The 14,286-nt window shown below is 36.9% G+C and overlaps 1 protein-coding gene across 1 annotated transcript in view; it reads left to right on the top strand.

The window, feature by feature from the left end:
- Positions 1-2,618: 2,618 nt before the first annotated feature.
- Positions 2,619-14,286, top strand: part of VWDE (von Willebrand factor D and EGF domains) — a 30,538-nt gene continuing 18,870 nt past the window's right edge. Inside the window, 10 exon segments of the mRNA XM_058816204.1 lie at positions 2,619-2,678; positions 4,392-4,623; positions 6,574-6,639; positions 7,377-7,636; positions 9,031-9,120; positions 10,205-10,349; positions 11,038-11,252; positions 11,555-11,628; positions 13,523-13,796; positions 13,877-14,085. Coding sequence (XP_058672187.1) covers positions 2,634-2,678; positions 4,392-4,623; positions 6,574-6,639; positions 7,377-7,636; positions 9,031-9,120; positions 10,205-10,349; positions 11,038-11,252; positions 11,555-11,628; positions 13,523-13,796; positions 13,877-14,085 — 1,610 coding nt within the window. The 5' untranslated portion in view covers positions 2,619-2,633.

Here is a 14,286-nt window from a genome sequence, read left to right as displayed (position 1 = left end):
ATCAAAATCTGTTTTTATTTAAGGCATCCTGAATAAGGGAATCATTATTTCAATGGAAAATGTAGCCAACTCCCTCTTAAATGCTTCTGGTTGGAGCAGATCTGTTCTGCAGGGGTAACATTTTTGCAAAGAACACGACATTAATTTTTGTGTGTCTGTCCATAAACCTGATAATTTATTTGTTTTTGCTGTTGCTGAAGTTAGACAGCACTTCAGTTACACTCAGGTGTGCAGAAAAGTTGTTTTTATTTGTGTTATTGATGATGACAGTTATTTTTAGTTGTTTTTCAGAATGAAAAAGAAAAAAGAAAAAAAAATCAACCAGTGTTAACACAACATAAGATTTCCAAACAATAACTATGAAAATATTAGCATACTTCTAGAAAGGATAAAAGGATACACTGGATTCATAAAGAGCTGGATGGCCTTTTAAAGTGAATGCATAATAATAAGAAACTTATAATTTGATCTTTAGTAGGATTTATAACCCTATTACAAGTGACTACAGTCAGCTGTTTTAAAGATCTATCAAATGTTTCAAAGATCTATCTAATTAAACTGTGGAGGAAAAGAAAATAAAGACTTGTCTCATGTCTAGCCTGATATATTAATGGAGAAGGTAACAGATATTAATTGTTTCAGGAGTGATTCAGTTACAGGAAAGAAAACTAATGAGGGTGCTGTATGAAAGGGAGAATTCCAGTGAAAAATAGAGAACAGGAAGAAACTTTCATCATGGTTCGTAAACTGCTTGTGCTATATCTTGCTTGGAAAACATTTCAATAACACACATGACTGACCTGTGATTCTTCAAGGGCTTTTCTCTAAATTCCAGTGAAGGGTAAGTTCCCTGTAAGGTCAAATTGTGTGGACATGAATAGCTCACAGGCTACTACAAGAAACTCAGAAACACAGTGGTGGCACAGTCAATCACTCTGACTTCCAGCTGCCCTTAGAGGATGGAAGATAAAGCTATTGTTACCTGCCTGGGTAGCCTAAAGCTGTATCAGATTAAATCTTTAGTCTTTGAAAGACTGTAGGATTCTCTCATACTGTGCCTGTGCTGAGAGAGATAAAGTGTATTCCTTCAATAGGGCATCTTCTCCATTTAAAGGTGGGGAATTACCTGATTTTGAAACTGATTTATAATTGTGGTTATCTAGAACAACATGAAAAATGTGGAAGATAGTAAACTATTTTATATTAATAAACTAAAATGTTTCTAATCAGTAACACAATTATACCATGCAAAGTATACAACAAATACAGACACACCTGGGAGCAAAAGCTGGAGATCAGAGCATTTATATTCAAAATGTAACATTTGACAGCTTTGCTTACAGCTGCATCTTTAAATTCAATGCATAATGAAGGCAAAAATTAAGCTTCACTGTATCATTCAGTATAACCCAAGTTTCTGTTCGCAGTTAGCATCAATTGGTATCCATTTTAAAAGCAAGTTAAATAGATAGGTATACTTTTAGTGTCACTTATATATAAACGTTCTCTTACTTTATTTTTCCATTCCTTCACTTTCCAAGCAGATTCCTAAACAAGAATGAGTCTTCAGTATGTTGTATGTAAATATGCCATTAGCCAGAACTTTTGTTGTCACTGTTTTCGACAGAAGTCAACTCACATGCCAGATCAGACTCAGAAATTCTGACATTCTGCTTTATTTCTAAATGAGTTTATGTTTAAAAAAAACCCAAAAAAACAAAAACAAAAAACCCAAAACCAAACAAACCAACCAAATAAAAACAACTGTGATAAAGACTGCTTCAGATTCTGATCCTTCATTTTATCTATGAGAAAATTTGAGAGATTTTTCGAGGCCACAAAGTCACTTAGATGTCAAAAAATATGTTTGGCAGTTGTGTTTCTTTATTATAATTTATTATGTCATTAATGCAAATTTACTTAAAATGTCTAATCAAGTATCTACCCATTTTAACACACACTTTTGCTGTGTTCTGCATGTATACATGCAAACTGCATGCAACTATCCAGCTATCTCTCATCCATTTGAGGGAATTGTTAATTTCAGGCAGAGGAGTTCTGTAAAATGGTAATCTATTATGAAAAGACCTTTGGATAAACCTTACTCTACTGAGGTAAGTTTTGTATTCTCATATATCTGACACTTCATTTGTATTTAGATTTCATAAATATAAGTAAAACTGGGAAATAAGAATCCATGTAAAATGTATAAACATATTCCTTCCCACTGGTTTTGCATCTAGGGTAAATGTCTATGTGGTTATTACTGCATTTATTGTCCACTAAAAAGTTATGATATAATGAATTCTGTTAAATTTCAAGAGTGCTAACATGCAAAGTTGTTGTTACTAGAACTTCAATATCTTCTTTCATAAATTTAGTTTTGCATAATATTGCAACATGTCCTTATTTTCCTTTAAAAATGCTTAACATCTTTTCTAAAATACTTGTTAGGCATTCCATCTTGATACTCTAAATGCTCTTGCACCACAGTTCTGGAATGCTCTCCTGGTGGACATCAGATCCTGCAGAGCCCTTACCGAAGTGTGCATTTTGATTCATCCCACCTCCAGCAATCAGCTATTCAGGATTTAATCTGTGACCATTCCCTGACTCCAGGATGGTATCGCTTCATGGTTTTTGATAAGCCTGCTGAGATGCCAACCAAGTGTGTGGAGGTATTGTTACAAATAGTTTCATTCTGAGAAATAGATATTTTGGTGAAGAATTTTTCAGTAGGATAGGTACAAAAAATAGTGTGATTATGGGGACTGATGTGGATCAATGCAAAGTTCCTATCTTCTCTAAATACTTGATTATATTAAAATGTGTTGACTGGAAAATTAAGTCTTAAGCATTGAAAATTTTACACTGAATGGGCAATAGCAGAGGATGATAAATTAAATCCCTTTTAGAGCACTCAAAAACTGTAATTTCCACTCAGTTCTGAAGAAATTTTCTCAGTAGCAGCATAGCAGGGCAATCATGTTGTAAATGGAACTGTGTGATGGTCAGTGTGTCAGGAAGGCACTGTGAGAGCAGTATAAAGGCTTGCAGCCACGTGAACCCAGTAATTGTGGAGCTTTTAAAGTCATCATGTCACAGAAAAGAGATTACTCCTAAAGTGACTTGAACTAACAGAGCTAATTGAATATTAGTTGCCTTGTCATCTGCAAGCCTCCAAAGACTCAAGAGTTGCTTGAAATATTTAATACTTCAGATGACTAGTTCTTTATTTCAGAGCTTATTTGTAGCTTTATTTTGGAGCTGTGTTATATTCTAAGGAGATACATCTTTTTAGTTTCCCCTTTTTAAAACATTTATTTCCTCAAAAAACCTAAAAATGTCATTAGAATATTGTAGTCTTGATTTTTCTACTGAACTGAAATTTCCTTGTCACAGTCTCTTAAAATTAAGTGCTTTTAAATGAATCCAAACAGTTCAAACATACATGGATCTGCTGCCCACATCTCTTAAAAGAAATCCAAGAGGTTAGTTGAGCCTTCAGTTGATGGCAAAGGGCAGATAAAACTTTAACACCTTTAGCTGATACTTGGTGTACTCCTGCTCTGCACTGCATTTGCTGTGCCCTGATAGCATCCCACAGTCGCTCACTGTAGGGTAATGGTGCCAAGTAGCGCACAAAGCCATAACACAGCTGTGAGCTTTTCTGAGCAAGCACTCAGATGTGGTTTCCTGTTGAGTTCTTCACACACTAAATTATAGCCTGTCTTTAGAAAAAACACAAATTCACTCACACACACTCTTAACACAAATTCACTCACACACACTCTTGCACGCTCACGCCCTTGCACACTACTCACACTCGTGCACACTACTCACACTCACACACACTTGCACACACACTCTTGCACTCATACACCCTTCAACACTCACATGCACACTACTCACACTCACACATCCTTGCACACTCACTCACACTCTTGCACGCTCACAGTTGTGCACACATTTGCACAATACTCACACTCTCACCCTTGCACATTCACAATGTTGCACACTCATTCCCTTGCACACTTACTCACACCCTTGCACAATACTCACACTTGCACACTCACACTTGTGCACACTCTTGCATACTACTTGCACACACTTTTGCACAGTCACACCCTTGCCCAATACTCACACTCTTGCACAATACTCACAGTCTTGCACACTACTCACACTCACTCACACTCTTGCACACTCACTCACAAATTCACTTAAGTCTCTTTTGTGTGTATTTGTATTCAGCCTTGAGGAGGAAAGTCAGCAATCCCTCTGTTATACTGGCTGAACTTTGCTGAAAGCTCATGCGAGAAATTAATTACATATGTACCTCTAATTAAAGCGCAGCATTAACCATTTCCCGATGTTTTTCTCTGGTGCTGAAGATGAATCACTGTGGGACTCAGGCCCCTGTCTGGCTGTCTCTGAGGGAGTCAGAATCCATGCCTGGACCTGGTGAGATGAAGCAGTTAACAGCCTGTGCTACATGGCGGTTTTTCTTCAGCACTTCCAAAGACTGCTGCCTGTTCCGAATCCCTGTCAGGGTCAGGAACTGTGGGGATTTCTTTGTTTACTTTCTGCAGCCCACCCAAGGGTGCATGGGGTATTGTGCAGAAGGTGAGAAAATGCATGCTCTAACTCAGCTAAGTGTGTGTGTTTATGAGTAGGTGTTTTTCTGATTTATATCTGTCTGCTATTTGGTGGAGTGGAAATGTCAGGAAATAGTTATGCTAAAATTTCTTGCAATCCTTGCTTTTAATATTGATATGATAGGAGAAATGATCTGAAATGGTGAAGTGGATTCACTTCACCCCTCTTCAACTTACATGTAGCATTTGACTAATTTTCAAAGACCAGAAACTTAGGAATTGAAATTTCCCATGTAATGAGCTGGGGTTATAAGACACATCTAGAAGTCAAAATTCAGTGTACCAAAATTCAGTGTAGTTCATGGCACTCACACTGTTCAAATAGCCATTACTGAACATGCATAGAATTTTGTATCAGAATAAATTTTGTCTTAGGAACTTGAGCAAAATGTGTTTATATCAATTATTATTTAGCACTGTTAGGAGTATTTTTCTTGTAATTCTTATCATCTTTCTGAAGTGTATACATGTTGTTGCAAGAAGAAAATTCAGCGCAGAAATGCTCTACTGATACATATTTTATTAGTTCTATGAAAAAGGAGACCCTTTGCAATGTCTCCTACTGTCTTGTGTGCTTGTGCTGCAAAAGTATGTTGGTGTTGGCAGCTCAAAACTTCAGCATTTCATTATTTATGACAGATTTTTCAGATAAGCAAGCCAGAGTTAAATCCTTAGAGTTATGAATACAGTGAAACAGGGACAAATTTGTGTAATAGGAAATTGTTATTGGCTCATATAACTCACCATTATGAAAATACTAGCAGGATTTTCATGCATCATATGCTGTATTGCTTGGAGTCATGTTCTCTGTTACTGACTACTTTCAAAAGCTTAGTAGCAAATCTATCAGTGGGCTTTCTGGTGCCTTGTTGGCCCATCATTATACCTTTAGATCCAGTTGTTAAAACATTCTCCAAGGGTTCAGCAAGCGTGTGCCTGAAACAATGAACTCTTGCACAATAGGACTTGCATTTACTTTGGATCCTGGTACATGATGAGGAAAGAAGATATACAAAACCACAGCTAGACAGCAAGCTAGCAATTTTTTACTACCTCAAAACAAAGCAGGCAAAAAGCATAACTCCTACTTGGCTCTATTGAACGCTGTAAATCTGAAACACATTTTGAGTTCAAATGCACATATTTAAGATGATGTTGTCAAGTACATTGTACTGTTGTACTCCTTTTTTGTATCTAAGTTACCATGTGGCCAGTGTTTTTTCTTTAAAAAAGAGCACTTGACAGCTGATATACCTGATACCTGTTGCAAATTTTCTATCTGTCCTCTACATGCTAAGGAATTCAAACATTATACCACTGAAGTGTGGAACAGCAAAGTCTGCTCTTTAGTCTTTTTGGTTAATGGGATTTCCAGTGTTGCTGCTGCCCTTCTGATGTAGTTTGGGTAGAGTGACTAACTGGCATTTTCATGTTTAAGTCAAGTTCCACTTATTTTTCTGTAGCATTCAAAATACAAAACAATAGCAATGCACAAGCAATTTTTTGTAGGCTTCCGTAGGAATGGTGATGTTTTTTCAATGCTGGTCTGCGCTGAATTTTGCTGTCCAGGGTTACAGTTAAAGAATAAGTGTTCAAATGTGAATTTAGGGAGGCAAAATATATATTTAAGAGAATAGTAGAATTCCTTTTTATTCACTAGCAACATGTTTAAGTATTTGCTGAGCACAGGAGCAGTAAAGGTTGTAGAGGTGGTAGGATGTTCTGTACCCTTCCTCATACATGATTTCCAGCAGAAGACATTGTGCTCACTGCTGTCCTAGCTGTAAATGGATCAGATTACAAGATTGCTTCTATTCTGAATTTTTGCACTTCAGTTAGTGTTTTGTGACATTTGGTCTATAAGAGCACTGCTGTTCATATTCTGTATGTGAATATAAAATGTAAAAACACTGTATAGTTGTTTCAGATGCAAGGCCAAAGACCTGTGATCCTGAGGGAATGGAAATTGAAGGCATCTGTAGCAGTGAGTATTTTGTTTTGATTTTCCAGATTTTCTGTGCATCTGTGACCCAATAATGTCAGCACTTAGTGATATTCTGACTTGAATAAAAACGTGTTCATGTTATCAACAGTATGGCTTGGTTTGTGGCAAAATGAGCAGTTTGGAGGTAATTTTAGACAAACTTGGATTACAAAAGTTCTTTCTCAGAATATTTTGAATAGGTGTCAAAATGTAACTGTAATGATGCTGAATGATTCTTCAGGAGTAAAATATAAGAGGAATCTATGAATTATGTTGTTACTTTTTCTGTTTCTTTCTAAATAGCCTTTTTCTTTTTCCTTTTTTCTTTTTCTTTTCCCCACTTTCTTCGTAAATAGTGAAATTATTCTTCTTGTTGTAAGGCACATTCCCTTCCATGTTGCTCTCTCCTGCCTGGTAAAATAATTAATTGCATTTTATTCTCTTGTTTATGTTTTTTGTTTAGATTTATTTGGATTGAGTTTTTTTCCCTCTTTAGCACCTTCCTGTTGTCTAGAATGTAATCAAAAGCCCATAGAGAGTTTTCTGTCCATTTAATAATTATTAGCAGGAAGATACGTATTTTTCTTTGATTCTCTTAAGAAATTATGTAGCATTTCCACATATAAAAGGGTAAATATTACTAGTGCATTAATTGGCAAAAATTATGTCAATGCCATTGTATCCAATACTGATTTTGTGCAGAATAAAAAGCACAGACTACACTTCTGTTTGACCAGGTAACCTGGCTCCTACATCATCTCCGGCTGTGCCACCACCACTTCCATCTGTTCCTGAAGTTGTAGCAGAGATGATCAGAGGCAGCATCTACCTAAGGTGTACCTTTGGCATTCCTTTTGCAAACAGCTCTGTTGGATTCATTGTCACCTGGTCAAGACTTTCTCCTGAAGGTGTGAAAGAAGAACTTACACATGAAACAGCAGTTCATACCTTCTCACTTCTAGAACTTGATGGGATAAATGTCAGACTTGGAGACAGAGTATGTTAAAACATTATTATGATTTCTTTGTGTATTTGTAAATATGGCTCAGTAGACACTAACAGTTTTTAGAGAGGGGTCCAGCACCTTCCTGTATAATTTTTCTTGGCAGAAGCCTACTGCCTCTACTTACTTACACCAACTGCCCATATGAATATGTAAACATCACAGAAATATAACTACCACTGCCTCTGAGGTTTTGAGACTGATTGTCTCAATACAGTGCAGTGACCCTCCAGGAAAATTTTTTATTTGAATAATGTAAATTAAGAGGATTTTTGGATACAACTCCATCTCAGTGAGAGGCTGTAAGAGCCAGAGGTTGTGAAAAGCTGTGTTGTTGATTCATTAGATGCATATTTTTCTCTGGATGTGGGTTTGTGTCTAGAATTTATGTTTTAATCTATGCCATCACAAGCAGTGTGATGCCTTACCTTCCATTGTACCAGAATGAAGACTTAGGGTCTCATGGTAACTATGAGAAGCCTAAGCATTGGAAAATCAATACATCTTTCACCTATATATACCAAAATAGAGGTTAATTTTTCCTGGAGAAAATAAAACAAAAAGCAAAACATGGTTGATATTGCATATGTATGTTCAAGCCAAAGTCAGGCTGCCTGGATGGCTTATGGACAGGAATAGCAATTTTTATTCCCCGAAAATCATTTGGAGATTTTGTGAAGACTTGCCTGACAGTGTTGGCTTGGTGACAGTCAAAAGGAAAGGCACAATCATAAGCTATCTCCTGCTGCTATGAATCACTTTTTTTTTCAGGATCAGAAATACTGCATATATGGTCAACACATCTCAAAATGGATACAGCAAAATAAAAACAAATGCCAAAACAAAAACCAAACCAAAGCAAAATTACAGTGTCTAGTAGCATGAAACTGGTTTAGTGGAGGGAAGTCACACTGAATTCCTCATCCTGAAGAAGATTATCCAGGTCTATAACATCAGGAAAAATATAATCTAAGATCTGATGGTCACTAAATTAAATTAAAATGCAAAAGCTATGAAATACAAAAAAAAGTAGTGAATAACATGTAAACAAATGTAAAATACATTTTCATAGATATCATTAGTTGTAGAAATGCTCCAGAAAAGATTTTTAAGGTGTTCATTGAATATGATTTGTGTGCAGCCATTAGTTGAATATATCTCTGCACCGCTGGTAGAATATGCTAGGAAAAGGTCCTAGGATGCTCGGTCTGTTTCTGCTTTTTTTCTTTAGTAGTATTTACCTTTTACCAGTGGCAACTGGTACCTTATGGTGCAACCAGAAGACTGGCCATGATAAATCATTGAACTGACCATGATGGCAAAGTTTTGTTTTCATGTGACCACTTCATATCAAAAATATATTTTTTTATTCTGCTTTTACCCTACAGGTCTACTGTAGCAGTTCTTCTTTTTTCATGGAGAAGCCAGATATACAAAGCTCTTCAGTTGAGAGCAAGGAATTTTTTGCTGGAATTAAGGTAACTTTGTAAAAACTTGATGTGGTAGGAATTTTTGAGTATTGCTACAGCAGTCAGTCTTCGGACTAGAAAGCACTTAAAATGTATAAACTGTGAATAAATTGAGCCTGTTGTCAGCTGAGGTGGACTTAAATTTGTCCAAAAGCAAGAGTCACAGTGGTTTTTGTGCTCCCAGGTACTCAAGGTGCAGGAAGGGTGAGTTGGCACCTTGCACACACAGTGCAAACCACACACAGGTTTCCAGCACTGGAGCCAACTGGTGCTGTGCTCATAAAGTCTGGGGGCACAGCCTGGTATGGGCTTGGAGAGGGGTAGCTGGGAGGTGGGCTGTGCTGTGCTGCCTGGTCAGAAGCCAAGCAGCAAACTAGTTTTAGTTCCTGCTGTGGATAGAGCTATATAGACCCTTTTTCTGGCCAAGAATGGAACCCCAGTCCCGGAAGGACAGACTGCATGTCAATAATTACATCTTGGGTATAGTCCTGCTGACTTAGCCTGAGCCTGTTGCTGTAGGGTCAGGGCCCAGATTTCTCTCAGATCTGCAGTGTACCCTGCAAGGAGGCAATGTGCTCTCTCTGTTTCCCTGTGAGGCTGCATTCAGGACCCCACCCATCCTACCAAGCTGAGGCCCCTGTTACTATCTCTAATTGAGTTTCTGATTATCCATTTTTTGGTCATCCATATTGTGAGCTTGCAGAGAGGGAATCCCAGGAGAAATATGGTGCTTCCAAATTCTTTTGGAATTGTTGCCTCTAGGTAGCTTCCCGCTTCCTTCAACCCTCTCACCCACTGTCCACTTTGACAGTACACACAGCTGTTTTTATCTTAGATTCCAAGTGTTACTTATTTTTGTGGTGAAGATGTGGTTTGCTAACTCCCTCCTTTCTAGCTAACCCTTTTTCTTGCCTTTTCCTTATCCTTGCCCCTTTACCCACCTCTTCAAGACTGTGGCTGCTGTGTCTACATCTTCTCCTCATTATGCTGCTGCTCCTCAGCCCATGTAAATAAGCACTCCTAGCTGATTAGGAAGCAGTGCTGTAGTTTACTCACAAAGATTGCATTTTAAGCAAAATTTCTTCTGTGCTAGATACATCCAGAAACATACAATATATCAGAAGATGGGAAGGAATACAGACTGACAATAGAAAGTAGCATTCCTATTCCTTGTCCTGAATTTAGCCAGCTAAAAAGTGACTGCAAAATCTCATTAACATTAAACAGTGTTGATGAAGGTAAGTATTACCCCGATGTTGTTACATTTTGTATATTTATTTTTTTATATTTTTTTATAAATACTGTGCTGGTTTCCTTCTTCAGAGAAGTGGTTACACTGTAAAATACTCCTAAAATGTTGAAGTATTCAGTCTCTGATTGATGCTGCTGCAAAATATGAAAAAAATACTTGTTGAAGTTTGCAGGTGTTTTGGTAGACATTGATATCAGAGCTACATTCTTTAACTTGAATAGAATACTGTAATACTTATAAAGTTTATAATTCAGGTAATTTTGTGTACGTGTTGCATTGCAAGTATTACATATGCAGTCATGAAGTCATAATTTTTTACTCTTATAGCCATTTTCTGTAATATTTTCTCAAACACAAATCCTGTGAACTAGGAGGAGCCTTGCCTATGCAGACAACCTTTTTTTTTTTTCATATTATCAAGCCTATCATGATTTCCATTTGTCTGTCAAACTGGGGAATGCAAAAACATTGTCTCAGGTGTGTATATGAAGAGGTAGATAGGAGGTTTTTTGCATGACCAAACTAAACCCAAGAAAAATGCATAATTATTTTAATTTATGAAAGTGTGTGTAAATAAGTTAGTATCTACATTAGTTAGTATCTCCATATGTAGTATGGAGAATGTGACTTACTTAGAGAAGGAACTCACTAATGATATATTTTCTTTAAAACAGGTAAAGAGCAGTTAGGTCTAAACTTGGCTCTTTCTTCTTGTCATGTGGATCTTCTTCAGAAATCCTGCAATGATGGAATCTGTAGTCAAGCTGTAATTTATTTCAGTGCTGTGACAGACTTCATGCAGGATGGAGACAGGATTACCAGAATTGCAGTCAAACCTGTATCCAGTGAGAATTTCCTGTGGAATGGCTATGTTCCAGAGAGCACACAGGTTGAAAATCCTTGTGTAATGATCTGTAAACTGTCCAGAAGTGGGGCTGGTGTTAGTGAAGCTTTTATTTCAAAAGCTTTTGACTTGCTGAGTCACACCAAAATTTTTAAGTGCTTTGTTTTTCCTTGAAATTCTCATTTGAATTTTTTGTCTTACATTTTAATATTGAAGTAACTACTAAGATTGATTAAAAGTATAATATAATATACTTATTGGAATGTAAACTACTATCACAAATAATGTAGCTGAGTGCATTTATTTCCTAACCTGACATGTTTTCTTTTTTTTCCTTTGTTTTGAAGATTACGGTTAAGGATCTACCCACTGCCTACTGTTACTCATTTACTGACCCACATATAATTACTTTTGATGGAAGGTAATTACTGGCTTGCTGTTCTTAAAGTGTGTTGGGAGTATTTTTGGGTGTGTTTTGGAGAGTGTGTTCTGTTTCTTTAATTATCTCTATATTTATTCTAAATCTGTGCTGTTGATACAAGTAAGCTGTAGTTTCCTGCAATTGCACTGAGTGGTTGACAGTTTTTTTTTGACAATAAGAATTAATGTGCTTTAGTTGGTAAAATCTTGCCTGTCATGATGAGGTTTGTAATATTTGTATTTCTAAAAGCAAGTTTTGGGGTTGTGGCAAGTGAATGAAGCAAATGGATAAGAGGAGTGGTAGCTGTAGAGTCTGTTGACTGCAAAAAATAGAAATGTTCTTATATTAAATATGAACCATGATAAAATGATTGAGTAAAGAAAACTTTTAATGCAAAGATGTTTCCCTATTTTTGTGTGTCAGTATCAGAATCCTTGTAAGGATCAAATTACTAGAAGCTGTCTGCTGTCTGTGTAGCATTTTGCTGCATTTATTAGTGGCATTGAAAGCAACTTATTGACTGCTGTCACTTGCACATCACTGGCCAAAAAGGATTTTGAAATGAAAACAGCTTTTGTAGCCACAGCTGGTTTTGGTGTGCTTCTTTCCTACAAGGTATTTCTGATTCACAAAGGATGTCTGAACTAACATGGGCTCCACACCTGGGAGTTTTATGTTCTTTGTTCAGCAGAAGCACATTTCAAGCAGTAAGGTGAGAAGACGAGGATATGCTGCCTCCAAAAAAGGATGTTCAACCCACACATGATAACAGAAGGGGAAATAAAAGTTGTGATTGGTTCTCTAAAAGAACTTTGACTACTACTACTAGTAAAGTCAATGGGCTTATCCTAATCTTTCAGTTTCTCCTTCAGTAGAAGTTTTAGGGATGTCTTAACTGGGCATTGTAACCATGGATGCATTGTGCTCAAGCTTTCTCATGAAGCAGTGTTTTACTGCAATGTGATCTGTCTGTAAGCATGATGCTGCAGAGAAAGAGCTCTCTTTTTTAAGGATAAATTATGTTGCTACTTTATTTTACAAACTGAAGAAACAAATTACCTACTGAATTATGGACAAGCCAATGCAGTCCCAGTAGTGCAGCCATCTGCAGTTTGTCTGCTGCTCCATTATACACAAAGCAAATTGACAGGCTACAATCAACTGTCAAATGCCATTTATAGCCAAGAGGCTATTAAACTTACAGCAAAAGTTTGGGGGTTTTCTTTCTGTTTTTTTTTTCTATTTTTTGCTGCTGAATCATTAAATTGGCTATTTTAACCTTGCTTCAGGGGACAGATGGCTAACCCTAAGGAAAAAAAGCAAGTTGCTATTTATGGTTTTCATCTTAAATGATCATTGGGAATAAGCACTCCCCATCTCCATCTTAATAAAGCAGACCTTTTTAAAATGATGTGACTTTCTAAATCATTTTGTCAAGGGTACTTGTGCAGTTTTCAGCAGCTGCCCCCACATGCACACTGCTATGCATCTTATTGCTCTTGCTGCATAGGTGTACCATTGTAGACACACAAAGCTTGAGAAGTACCCTCCATATGCACTGTTAGAATCAAAGAATAGCAGTAGCTTCATGCTTCTGTTTCCATTCACAGCCATTGTCTACGTATATTCCACTCATGATCCTTCTTTTCTGCTGTAAAAATAAGATTTTTTTTTTCAATTTAGAACTGCTCAGAGGAGATATGATGGCATTTGCTCAGGATAAAGCTGTGTTGTGCTCTGTGAGCTGTAGTGTTTTTTCTGACTTGGGAAAAGGAGTTTCAGTATCAGTGTTCACCAAATGATTGAAATCTGCTTGAAAATAGTGTTGCTGACACGTAGTGATACTGTTATTTCACAACCAAAGTGATATCATGTGCTGTTCTTTTGATTCCAGAGTCTATGACAGTTTTAAAACAGGAACATTTGTTCTCTATAAGAGTACATCTCGAGATTTTGAGGTTCATGTTCGCCAGTGGGACTGTGGAAGTCTTCACTACCCAGCATCCTGCAACTGTGGCTTTGTTGCTAAGGAAGGAAGTGATATAATTGCATTTGACATGTGCAGTGGTCAGCTCCATGAATCACAGCCACACTTATCTGTAATAAACAGAGACACAACAGGAAGCAATGTCAGAATCACTGAATCCTACCTAGGAAGAAAAGTAACAGTAAGTGGTAAATAATTGCTTACAGAATAGGTAAATGAAAAAGCAGGTTTCTCATGAGGCTATCTTCAATCTCATTTTAGGTTTTGTTTTCTTCTGGAGCTTTTGTTCGTGCTGATGTGAGTGAATGGGGGATGAGCCTAACACTTAGGGCACCCAGTTCAGATTACAGACATACAGTGGGACTCTGTGGCACCTTTGATGGAAATGCAGAGAATGACTATCACACTGCAAGTGGCATGGAAATCCCAAACCATGCTAATATTCCTTTTTCTTTCATTAAGGAATGGAGGTAAAAAAATGCTTCTGTTGATGAATCAAATGTCACCATTTTTGGTTCTACCTTTCCTTCACACTCTTAAAAACTTATCAAAAATAAATAATAAGACTCTGCTTATGTTTTTAAGTTGATATTACGTCATAATTACATTCCATAATTACTTTAAGAGAAAATTTAAACTGTATTGCCAAAAAAGTATTTAAGCACTATGAT

This window comes from Ammospiza caudacuta, chromosome 1 (genome assembly GCF_027887145.1).
Source record: "Ammospiza caudacuta isolate bAmmCau1 chromosome 1, bAmmCau1.pri, whole genome shotgun sequence".
NCBI classification, from domain to species: domain Eukaryota; kingdom Metazoa; phylum Chordata; class Aves; order Passeriformes; family Passerellidae; genus Ammospiza; species Ammospiza caudacuta.
The sequence above is the reverse complement of the archived record's forward strand: the minus strand, read 5'-3'. Positions and strand labels throughout refer to the sequence as shown.